A 13,185-nucleotide genomic window follows, 5' to 3' on the forward strand; every position below is an offset into this window, starting at 1 on the left:
TTCGTCACCGCGATGCGATATCGATCTACGAGCTCCAAGGACACGTGGCTGACGCAGCGGTAGATTAAAGGCGGTAAAGACTGAAAAAGGGCTAGAAGCGTTTTGGCATTCCTGCCCTAAGAATCTAGTTGCGAGCAAAGCCAAAGCTTTGACTCGCGCTTTTGTGGCAGCCATCTGCGCTGTTCCGTCCATTCATGTGTGAAGACATGCGCAAGTTGTTCTGACTGAATTGATTTTTTGGCAATAGTTGTTTTGATGACTCTAACTTTCGGAAGCATTCATGCTCCCCCTTTGAGAATATCACGTTAATGTGTTCGACCACTGCAAGCATTTATGAGACCGCAAGACCGATGTCTGCGCTTGCATTTGGGACCCCCCCACTTGTTTTTTGCAATGTTTTTTCTTTCTTTTTTTTTTAGCAATTGATATGATTTATGGCGGCAAAACACGATTATGCTTGTCACTAAAGGCAAATCGATCACACCTACAAATTGAAAAAAAAAGAAAAAGAAATCGTTAACCCCTCCCTCTCTTGCCTCCCTTCCTCGCTCGGTGGTTTAGTGAATTTCTCTGTTGCCAGGTTGGCAGGTATGTATGTTGTGTTGAGATGTGGATTTCACTTTGCCTTCAGTATTACTGCTTTCTGGTAATGAAGACTCCAACGTTTTTGGCTGCTGTGCCACTCCTGTTTTGTCACCCACTTAGGATGTGGGAACAGTCAACGTGGTAGTCTGATTCAGGCTCAATATTTTCAGCCTTTTTGAGTAGTCATTGTTATTGAATCACCACTCATATAGAATTTTTCTACAGTGTTTACTTTGTCCTAACGATAATTCACTGTTCAAGGGGGTGATGCGGGTCTTAGAACTATAAAAAATGGCGGAATAACTGATTTTTTGCAAAACCCTAATTACGGAGCGTCTGTACCTCTCAGCACCTTCTCTCAAATTGCTAACGCCGAATTCGGTCGGAAAATGTGGTAATATGGGCCTTCAAAGCACCTCAGAAGCAGTAGAATGCCCCCCCCCCCCCCCCCCCCCCAAAAAAAATGAAATTTGATGGAACTTTGAGTGTGCGCTGTGAACTTTGTTTTGTAGTTGGCCGAGCACCATTATCTTGAGCTAGATTTGAAGCTGTTTATTTTTTGCATATTTTCCACCATCTCTAAACGGCAGCGTCCAAGCAGAATGTCCGCCATCGCAGGTTTTATGAAGATTCTTCTTGGGTTCCCGATATGTTCTCACTCACATTTTGAGTGCGCCGTACCGAGGCTCAATCGCTGACGTGATCAGCGCACTTTTCAAGAGCGTCGTTCCACGTTTCTTATTGGCTGATGTGACCAATGCATACTTTTTTTCTTGCATGTTAACTGTTGAGGCTGTCCAATTGTGTATGTCCACACTTGTGCTCGAGCATGCTTCTCGACATCGTGTTAGTGCTTTGTACTGGTAGTTTATCCACGCGATTGAGATGTCAGGACTCTCTTGTCTGACACCGTCCTCGCAACTAGCTTTCGAAAGCTGTGAAAAGCGTGCTTAGTACTAGTAGGCGCCGGCTTGAAGTGCACCATCGGGACGGGGGTTTGGTGGAGTCGGTGCCTATTAGTCACCTTTACGTGTACGATCTGCTTTGTGTGCAGAATGATCGCGCGAGCAGCAGAACAAAGAGTGCATGTCACGCTCAGCTTTTGAAGGCGATTAAGTGAAGGTGCGTCCGCTTGGTTTCGTCGCAATTTTGCAAATGTGTTTGTCAGAAACGCGAAATCTATGCAGTTTTCTGCGCACCCTTCACTGTCTTGTGACGCTACAATTGCACTTGGCTGAGCATAAGAGACGCTCAGCTCATAGCGACTTATTACTCAGGGCAGCATGCTGCCTGACATCCAGGTGATGAGTTAATGATTAATGTATAGATGGTTAATTAATACAAATAGAGTTCTCATTAATTTATGAATAAACCGTGATTTTTGTTTCATACCCCGTGGTTTTTTTCAGACCCACCCTCCTCTTCAACCACTTGCCGTGGTAGGGCTCAGATCTTGCTTTTCACATTGGAAAATTTTTTAAATGATTTATTTGATGAAATGACCCTCCGAATGCGAATTATTTCTTAGGTGAAATAAGTCACTTCGAATGTGAACTTGAAATGCGATTTTCCGAGGTTCACATTTTTTCACGCCTGACTTGCCTTACGGTATTTTTCGTTAAGTTTTTGCAAGCCAGTTTTAATAAACTTGTACCGTTAAACTCGTAAGGAATCAAATTGTGGAGCTGTGCTATTATTTTATAGCTAAATTTATTTATTTTTATTCATTTATTTATTCAGATACCTACAGCGCCCAACTGGGCATTATTGTGGGGGGGTGGAACAAACAGGAAAAGATACAGGTAGTGTATACAACATGAAAAGCAACAAACATCATGTAAGAATAAAGATAACATCAGCATTAGAAACATAAATAACATTATAAAAAGACTAAACATCACGTTACTAAGAGGTTGATACAGGCTGTACAACACGAAAAAGTAACAAAACATAATAAAAAGTAAACTTTTAAACAGAAATTAACTTTATAGATACGTAACCTCATAAGAAAGACAGAGTAAAAAACACAACTTGACAGAAGTTGTAAATGGTGAGCTAAAGCTCAAAATATCCCATATATGTCCTGTAAAACCTAGTTAAACAAATATTCTGCGAGGGCTTCATCAAAGGAAGCCGGCAGCGACAGTACAACTTCATTCGGGAGACAATTCCAGTCATGGGCTGTCCTCGGAAAAAAAAAAGAATGTTTATATAGGTTGATCCGACACCTATATTCCCTAACCTTCAGGGAATGGTTATCCGGGCAGATCTATAGGTAGGATCAAGTATGTAGGTTTCTTTCCTTAAGCCTGTTGCACCTATAAAAGTTTTGTGGAAAAGTTTCAGGCGCATGTATTTCCGCCTGTCCTGAAAAGACGGCCATCCATGATTGTCCTGAATGTCGGAAGAGCTTTTTCTGAAATCATAGTTCGATGACTCAAATCGTGCTGCACGCTTTTGGATGCGCTATAATTGTACATGTCTTTGTACCGAGGTCCCAAGCGGAACATCCATATTCTAATATAGTGCGAACATTTGAAAAGTAAAGAATTTCCTTTAACTTAGGAGGAGCTTGCTTGAAGTTTCGGCTTAGGAAGTTGAGGACCCGACTAGCCTTCGCTGTTACGTAATCAATATGATAATTCCAGGAAAAGTTATTTTTGTATAGAACCCCTAAATATTTGTAGCTGGGCACAATCGTGAGGCTTTCGCCATCAAGAGAGTATTTCGTATTTAAAGTATGACGTTTTGTAGAAAACTGGACAATGTTACATTTAGAAAAATTTAGCGTCATATTCCAGGTATTGCACCATAGTAGTATGTTGTGGAGGTCACTTTGTAGTTGTACACTGTGATTCAAAGTGTTAATTTCACGGTAAAGACAATAGTCATCGGCATACAATCTGAGACGGCTTGATACTCCTTCGCCTATATCATTGATAAATATCAAAAAAAGAAGAGGCCCATGTACAGATCCTTGAGGAACACCTGACAAGACTGTTTTATGTGATGAGGTTGTTTCGTTAAGAACAACACGCTCTTTTCGGTCAGTAAGGTAAGTCTCAATCCACTGGAAAAGAGCCGTAGGAATATTAAGTGCAGACAGTTTTACAAGTAATAGATTGTGTCCTACCGAGTCGAAGGCCTTTTGGAAGTCTAAAAAAATACAGTACACCTGTTTGCTTTTATTAATCGACAGAGCTATATCACGAGAAAACTCAATCAATTGAGTGTCGCATGAGAGACCCCTCCTAAAACCATGCTGTGCTGGGGTGAAAAAATTGTTTTCTTGGAGATGAGCCATTAGGTTAGAGTAAATGATATGCACCGTGTACTATCGAAAGATAAAAAGAAATCAAATGTGGTCTTCAGATTCCTCACCAGAACGGCGCGAGACAAGATGTTGTCCGCAGCAAAAAAGATTAAACTAGATAGCACTCGTCTTGGTTTCTACAACAGTAACCCTGTATATATAAATGAACACCTGTGCATGGAAATGAAGGTGAAACAGGACACCTGTTTTAAATGTAACTTCTGAGGCGGATCTGGCTAAAGTAGTCTAGCTTAATAGTAGACTTGTATTTCTGCTGTGAACAATGGCAATGTATTCCAGCGTTTCTGAATTGAACTCGTATGTAAGTGGCCGTCATAGGCAGCCCATGACATTCCTTCACATTATATGCAGTCAGCTCATTCGAAAGAAGAAAACTTTCTTTTGTTTCTTGATGAGTTCAATTTCTTCTTTTCCGTTATTATGATGACTGAAACTTGGTACCGTAGTGAAACAGACGTGTTTTGTATTGACGGATATAGTGTTGTGTACCAAAATAGAAAATTGAGAATTGGTAGTGGTGTATGCTTGTATGTCAAAGCTGAAATAACGTATGAGTATGGTGAAGATCTGTCTCTGTGCACCGATGACCTTGCGTTAACTTTACAGTATCACAACTACATTTTTGTTGCAATTTACAGGCCGCCAAGTGGCTATTTCGATTCATTTATTCAATATTTAGAAAACCTATTTTCCGTTGTAAACCACTTTAATTACAAACTAGTGCTGGGAGGTGATCTTAACATAAATATGTTGAGCGACACACATAAACAAATGAGACTGTCAGACCTTCTTGCTTCTTTTTTCTTAAAATACGTAATTACCATTCCAACACGTATTACTGATACCACTTCTACTCTATTAGACTTGTTTATCACAAGTAGTACAAACAGTACGTTACAGGCAGGCGTCCTGCGTGCCCCTATAAGTGATCATTTGCCCATATATCTAGTCATAGAAAACATCGCCAGTGTAAGGAGTCAAATCCTTCCTGCCGTTCACTTTCAACAAATTAATCCGCGAACGCTATCTTCTTTTAGAGATGAAATTAAAACTCTAAATTGGGACAACGTTCTATCTAGTTCTTCTCCTGATCTTGCTTATGATTGTTTTATTGATACTCTATGTTCTTTGTATAAAAAACATTTTACTTACAAAGCTTTAAAGAGAACAAAACGGGCCCGCAAACCATGGATTTCTTCCGCAATACTCAATATGATAAAAGAAAAAAATAGGTTGTATCAAGAGTTTCTGATAAAGCGAGACTCGGATAAATTTCAAGTTTTTAAGGTATAGAGAAATAAACTCACTAAACTACAAAAACAAGCTAAACGCGATTATCGCTTCAAGATGTTTGACGGTGTCACCGATTCTAAGCAATTATGGAACAAACTTAATGCTATTATATCTACCAAACAAGTGTCTAATGATATTAGTGAGCTGGTGATCGAAAATAAAATGTACAAGGGCGCAGTACTGGCAAACAAATTTAACAAGTACTTTACCTCACTAGTTGACAGTAGTCATAATTGTGATTCATCAGGTTATTTGCCTCCTGCTTTAAATAATTCTGTGTTTGCTAATCCTACAGACGCGCAAGAGGTCATCAGCATTTTCCAGCATTTCAAATTGAGTAAAAGCGAGGACAGATGGCTTAAAATTAGAACCTATAATATACATTTTATATTTCATATGCACCTGCTTAGTACATATTTATAATCTCGTGTTCACCACTAGGCTGTTTCCTCAGAGAATGAAGAACGCTAACGTAACAGTTAAATATAAGGGTGGGGACAAAAGCAATTTAGGAAACTTCAGACCAATTTCGATTTTACCAGTTTTTTCTAAGGGGCGTGAAAAACTTATTTTCATTCGGTTATCTAATTTCTTTAATAAACACAACATTATTATGCCGTCACAGTTCGGTTTTCAGTCAGGCCTCTCAACCGAAAGTGCCTTACTATACCAAAAGGAATTGATTCTATGAAATATAGAAGCAAAAAAAACTTACCCTAGGAATATTTCTAGATTTCTCGAAAGCTTTCGATAGAATAAACCATGATATTATGCTAGAAAAACTTGACTGTTATGGAGTTCGCGGTACCGTTTTAGCTTTAATAAGAAGCTACTTATCTAATCGGAAACAATGTGTATCAATCAATCGAGAGCTATCATCATCCATGAAAGTTAAGAATGGTGTACCTCAAGGTAGCATTTTGGGACCCGTATTATTTAATATTTTTATCAACGATATTGTACGTATTGACAGCTCTGTAGAATATGTAATCTACGTGGACGATACTAGTATATTTTTTTCTGGGAAAACGGCTGATGACCTCATTGTTTCTGCTTATGAAATACTAAATAAAATATATGCCTGGACTGTGGCAAATTCTCTACACATTAATTGCTCTAAAAGCAAGGCTGTACTGTTCCGTGTGAAAGCCAGGTCATTTGACATGTCTCACAAACTAATACTTAATAACGTTGAAATTTAACTTTCTCAAACAGTTAAAACTCTCGGTGTCCATTTTCACGAACACATGGCATGGAATTACCCTGCCGAACACATTAGTCACAAACTTTGTCAAGTTTTAGGTGTGTTGCGTCGATGCCAGAACATACTACCTGTGAAACAAAAAATATTAGTGTACAATGCTCTTTTTTCTTCACATTTACACTACTGTCATCTGGTCTGATCTACAGGCTCTAAAGCATCTCTAAAGAACCTGGTCGTGTTACAAAAAAATGCCCTGCGGTGCATTGAAGGTGTATGCTATAATGCACACACTGCTTCAATATTTGCAAAATATAGAATTTTAAGACTTACCTGTTATTACGAATACCAGCTTCTGTCAGCTTTTAAATCAGAAATATGCAGAGGAAGTATCTTTTTACGCACCTTGGCCACCTTGCAACCGAATCCTGCCAGTCGCGTTACTCTGTGTATGGAGACTTGGCACGTACCTTGTCCTCGCACAAACTATGGACTTGGAACACTACGTTACCGCCTTCCAAGTGTGATGAACAAATGGAAACTAACAACTGATAATCTGCGTATATTGTCTAAAACTGAAATTTTAAATCGGATGTGCTGATTGTGTTGTAAATGAATGTTGGGTAATTTCTGTAATGGTTATTCAATTTTTATTCTTTCATGCATTGCTTTGTTATGAATATTTTTGTATGTATATTAGAGTTGTCATTCTATTATTTGCTGTCATGGGCCACATGCGTGTTTCTTTTTTGTATTGTCGCTTTCCGCTGCCTATAAATTTTGTAATTTTTATAAAATTGTAGTTTAGATTTTTTTCTGGGTGAAGGGGCCAGTCAAGCTGTGAAATGCAGCATTTTTTTTTCGCAACAAACCACGTATACAGTGTATTTTCGTGTGCTTGTCACGTGGTTGAATAAACTCAAACCCAAACTCTAGTACCTTGCATGAAACACTAGTTAGTGAAATATGTTTGTAGTTTCGACTCTGTGTGTTATTGCCCCTTTTGAATATAGGAATTACATTTGCAGTTTTCCAGTCGCGCGGTAAAGCACCGGAATCAAATGACTTTTGATAGAGAATCATTAGAAAAGGGGCAAACGATGCAGCACAATTCTTTATTACATAATTCGAAGTGTGATCGGGTCCGGGGGCTGACTTCACATTGACTTTTCGTAGTAGGGTTATTATTCCCTGCTCGCAAAAGGATATATCACTCATTTGTGGTAAGTTCAAAACAGTTTTCAGGCCACTGGCCTGGGGGATCGGCTGTACGAATACAGATTCGAAGTAGTTACTGAACTTTTCAGCCTTTCCTTTAAGGCCACCGGCATAATTATTGCCATCTATGATATCTGGAATAAGATCCTTCGCCGTTTGCTTGGTTCTGACGTACTTCCAGACTTCTTTTAGGTTAACTTTTAATTTTTCGCCCATTGCATCTAGATACGCGCTTTCTGCCTTGCGCATTTCTTTTGATATATTTTTACCAAGTTCCTTCATCTTGCTGAAAAGGTCTGGATTCGGCGATTATTCAGTACCTGCGATACAGGCAATGTCGTTTATTTATCAATGCGCGAATATTTCTACTAATCCATGGTTTATCTGCCTGACACTTAGATTTGACTACTCGAGACGGAATGAATGACTTCATGAACGATAAAAGTTTGGTTTTCAATAGGTTCCATGCAGATTCTATTGCAAGAGCAGAAATGTGCTGTTTAAAAAAAGGCAGGAATTCTTCAAGCTCCTGTGATAGTGAGGCATAATCGGCTCTATCATATTGGAACACCTGTCTCGAAGGAGGAACATGGCAATGCTTTAAAACACAAGATAGGTGTGCAAGAACAATTTTATGGTCGCTTATGCCGAGAAATAAATTAACAGAACTAATCAGAGTGCGTTGAGAACAAAACAACAAGTCTAGCAAATTTGCACTATTTGGGGCTATTCTCGTGGGAGTTTGTACAAATTGGAACAGGGTATGTGCATTAATTATTTCACGAAATGCAGAGTAAATAGGTAACGAAGTGGTTATTTTCGGCTGGTGACAGAGCCAGTCAATATTTGCCAAGTTAAGATCTCCTCCAAGAACGGTATACGTTGCATCTAAGGACAGTAGCATGTTATTTAAGTCGAATATACATTGAGTAGTATATGAAGCAGGTGGTCTGTAAAACGACCCAAATGCTATGGAAGTGCCATTAGCTAGGGTGACCTTGCACCAGGCTGTCTCACATGACGCACTTTCAACCTCAATACGACTAAAATTCAGACTACTGTTAACCATGACGAAAACACCATCGCCACGTGAGTTACGGTCCTTGCGGCACACTGTGTAATTTGATGGGAATATCTCGTTGTAAGTTATAGTGCTGTCCTACCAAGATTCAGTACCAATCACTACTTCAGGGGTAACCAGATCTAACAGCGAAGCAAACTGGTCTTTTTGTTTTTAATACTGCGACAGTTTATAATAATAATCTTCAGGTTGTTCACTTGGCACAGTCGCTTTTCGGGAGCATTTCGTGATGGCTATTGGCCCGCCCGAATTACAGAATCACTCTTACTGTCAAACAAAAACACTTCATCTTCCATAATTAGCTTATTGAAATTCAGTTTAAAAGAACCACCGTGGTCACGGGCAAACTGAGCCAATTTCTTTCGAGCAATCCTGACATTTTTCGGATAATCTTGGCTGATAGAAAAATTTGTTTCCCTCAGCTTTGAAGCAGCCGCAAGCACTCGTTGTTTATCTTTGAATGACAAGAATTTGATAATCAGCAGCCGTGTTGATTCTACTTGGTACCTGTGTGGTAGGCCCGTGTACTCAGATTTGGGTGCACGTTAAAAAACCCCAGGTGGTCAAAATTTCCGGAGCCTTCCACTACGGCGCCTCTCATAATCAAATAGTGGTTTTGGGACGTTAAACCCCACAAATCAATCAAATACTTGGTACCTCCCCAATCGGTGCGCTCTTTCAATGGATGTTGGACTGACTGAGATATCTAGTTTATCAGAAAAAAAGAAAATATTTTTTTCTTCGGATTCTGCCCAAGATTCATTCAGTGTCCAGAAGGCCATAAATTATCAAGTTGGTACGGGGCGATCGATTATCTAAATCATCTTGGCCATCGTGCAATGCCGCCAGTGATGAAATGGTTGTTTCAACACGTGTGGACATATTTTCAATTGCCGCTTTTAAGGGCGGTACAGACGAGGCGCACGTTTCTGCGCGTTCCACCTTGGCAGCCAGTTCCGTTACTTTTGATTCAGTCGCCTGCTGGTCGGACCGAAGCGAACGAATTTCGTTAAGAATGTCTGTCTGCGTATGAATCAATGACGGTATCTGCATGATAGCCTCAAACATTTTCTGTTCCTGCTCAGCTGAGAGAGGTAGGTTCAGGGTTTTCCTCGATATCACCACAGCATATTAAACACGTTTTGATAATGGCCGCAATGCATTCACAGTAACACCCGATACAACTTATTAGGTCAACAGCAATCGTACGCACGTGTCGAGGGGGATCTGATAAATTGAACATATGAGGTTTTGTGAATAATAATGTGAGTGAATTTTCATATGATGATGGATATCAGCATAAATATAGATAGCGTAGCTCCACATGGCGCATCTTTGGCTACAGGTGTATCTTTAAGTGAGCCAGAAAATATTGAGGGAAAGTGCCTTGATCACCCGTAAAAAATGACCTAATTAGACTTCACTTATTTTTTTACAATCTGAGAACTAATAGAAGTACAATAAAACTGCATATCTGAAAACAGGAGAAAAAAACATATACACACCTAATTTCACCCAAATATATATAATAATAAAAATTTCATGCTAGGGACAAAGCTCCTTAAGGCGTGGGTCTGTCCATATTTCGTTGTCGTATGTAGCCACCAGTTGTGCCACAGGGGATGCGAGATGGGAGATGTCGGTACTTGGAGGGTTTACTAGATAGACGCACGGACAAACGTATGGACGAACGGTCAAACAGAATAGCAGACAGATGGACTGACGCGTGGAGCAAGTTTGTGCCATAAGGGATGCGAGATGGCAGTTCTTGAAGCGTTCACTAGATGAACGCACGAATGGATGGACAGACAGACTAGAAGACGGATGTAAAGATAGAGGGACGGATGGATGCACAAACGGATGGGCAGACGGATAGACGAACTTACGGACGGACGCACGGACAGACGGACTGATGCATGGATGGATGCACGGACCGACATAAGCAAGAACGAACGGACTAACGGGATGTCGGACGCTTCACCCCACTCATCATCATTCACTCCGGGGATATGCTGTAATTTTTTTAAGACCAATATCTCCTCTTAAGAGGCTCAGGAAAATGCATGCATAAAGTAAATGCGTAAACATGGTAGCATTGTTCGTATGTGGTTGGATTGCATATGCCAGCCTTGTCTCGGTGTAAAAAAAAAAAAAAAAGACTGGGTTTTTTTAAAACTGAAAGCCGGAAAAAAACAAAAAACCATTCAGTTTCATAGGTCTGTTGCTAACGCAGCAGTAGATTAAAGGTAGTGAAGTTGTAAAACGGCTTAAAGTGCTTCAACATTCGTGGCGCTGTTCACTTATCGTGGCACAAACATTGAAACTTGACTTTCTGTAGGCCTCGTGCAAAGCTTTTGCGTGCGTTTGCGGCAGCCAACTGCGTCGTCTATTTTCGATCTGCTCACTTGTGCCCAAGAAAGACATACGCCAATAATCTTGACGGCAATAAATGTTTCATACATATATTGGGGTTTGAAAACGGATTCTGCTAGATTCTTTACGATAATCATACCCCTTATAAGAGATGCTGATTTAAGAGACAAATGGGTATAACAAGGGGCACCAGTGTGCCTACATTGAAATAGGGGTTTTCAAGAAAATGCATACATGGTATCTTGCCTATAAAAGACACCTCATAAAATAGTTGAGAACTGCTCCCCGGTGCATGTCTCTTATAAAGGGGTTCAACTGTACGCCTATTTTCGCTCCCCTTTAAGATTCATGTTTCTGCTATAGATAGGTGATCGCAGGTAGTGCCCATGCAATTCTGAGGGCACTTGCACGACCTGTGCACGTCATTTCAAACTGAAGCTACTGATGCGACTCATTCACTATGGATGAACACTAGGTCACTAGTAATGGATAGCAAGCATGCAGGTTTAAAGATACACGACCAATGCGGTGTCATAAGCTGCGGAAATGCAAACAGACATGAAGCTACATTTTCGTAGGATGCTGGCACCTCTTGCAGGTATTCGCAGCTCTTTTGCAATTTTTGCAACTTGAGGATCATTCTGCAATTCCTGCAACTTGAGGATCATTCAGTTGACGAATATGTCAACTGAGTGGTGGGAGTTCGGTGTCATTAAATAGTGGCTGTGCTTCTTTGAAGCCCAAATTGAAGTACAAAGTACTTGACAAATAATTCATCAGCTCTTAAATCAGGTATAATTTTCAGTCTTAATATGTGATTTCCTTAATTTTTTGCTTTTTTTTATTGCAGACAGCACAATGCAGAACCACATGCCACTGCAAAGCAACCTGCCCTTCAGACCTGGATTGTGAGTTCTGGATATCTTTCCTTATCTACCTTCATGTTTCGGAAAATATCGTGTGAGGGATGTATTGATGATGAGATAGCTGTACAGTCCAGTTCTGCCTCAACGAAATTGACGTGACACGCGAAAAAATTAGTTGCCGCAGAATTTCGTCGTAGGGAAATTTCATCTATGAATCGTATCATTTGGCAAGATCTGATGACTGACTCGTCTTTTGGTTCCAGTAAGTGCATGCACTGGAGTCTCACTATTTCAGATGCACCTGGCCACACACTGAGTGAATGCATTTTCTCGCATTTAGCGCAATCAAAATATACAGGAAATTTCTAAACGAAAATTTCGGTGTGCAAGTCAACTTCACCGCACGCCTTCATGATAATGCAAAGCAGAGCGGCTTTGCATAAATAGGCGGGTACATGTTTTCTTTATATCGCGGTTTGCAGTTGGGGTTACCGCTTATATGCAGGGTTGTCTATACACAAGTAAAGACGGTAGTCAAACAACCCGGTGAGTGTGCCGAGCATGCAGCGCCGCAAGCAAGCACGTCAAAGCTTCATTAAAGGCCAACTGAAAACTACTATTGAAAGTGCCGAAGCCCTGCACTACCATAGCAATAAGTGAACGACAGGAAAGCCGCAACACTTTTTACAGCTTTATTGCCTATAATCTACGGCAGTGTGATAGTCAGACAATCCGGTGAGTGTGCTGAGCAGGCAGCGCCGCAAGCAAGCACGTCAAAGCTTCATTAAAGACCAACTGAAAACTACTATTGAAAGTGCCGAAGCCCTGCACTACCATAGCAATAAGTGAACGACAGGAAAGCCGCAACACTTTTTACAGCTTTATTGCCTATAATCTACGGCAGTGTCAGCTGTGCATCTTTGCAGTGTACGACAGCTACTGTGGTTTTCTGCACAGTGGTTGTCGCAAATGGTGGTTCCGTTCTCAGTCTGTGCCCACTGCGCTGGCCCTGCTCGTGCTTTCAGAACTGCGTCGTTGCTATTTTTGTTCTCATCGAGGGGGTTTCGTCCCCAGTGTTGAGGCAATCAGTATTGGGTAGAGTCTGTGCACTTCCTGGCACATGCAGCATGCGGAACTGCATTGTTTCTGAATACGAGGCAGCAACATATCCAGCTCCATCTTGCCCAGAAGGGACACAAGTGGCAGGCGATTAGTCTCGACATCAAACGTTATG

At 40.6% G+C, this 13,185-nt stretch overlaps 1 protein-coding gene across 12 annotated transcripts in view; it reads left to right on the plus strand.

The window, feature by feature from the left end:
• LOC119163941 (Protein associated with topo II related - 1) overlaps window positions 1-13,185 on the plus strand; it is a 240,719-nt gene that overhangs the window by 106,668 nt on the left and 120,866 nt on the right. For all 12 annotated transcript variants that reach the window (XM_037416018.2, XM_037416019.2, XM_037416023.2 and 9 more), the window contains one exon: window positions 11,936-11,993. In XM_037416018.2, the coding sequence (XP_037271915.2) occupies window positions 11,936-11,993 (58 nt within the window). The remainder of the gene's footprint in view (window positions 1-11,935; window positions 11,994-13,185) is intronic.

This window comes from Rhipicephalus microplus, chromosome 8, assembly GCF_043290135.1.
Source record: "Rhipicephalus microplus isolate Deutch F79 chromosome 8, USDA_Rmic, whole genome shotgun sequence".
Classification (NCBI taxonomy): Eukaryota; Metazoa; Arthropoda; class Arachnida; order Ixodida; family Ixodidae; genus Rhipicephalus; species Rhipicephalus microplus.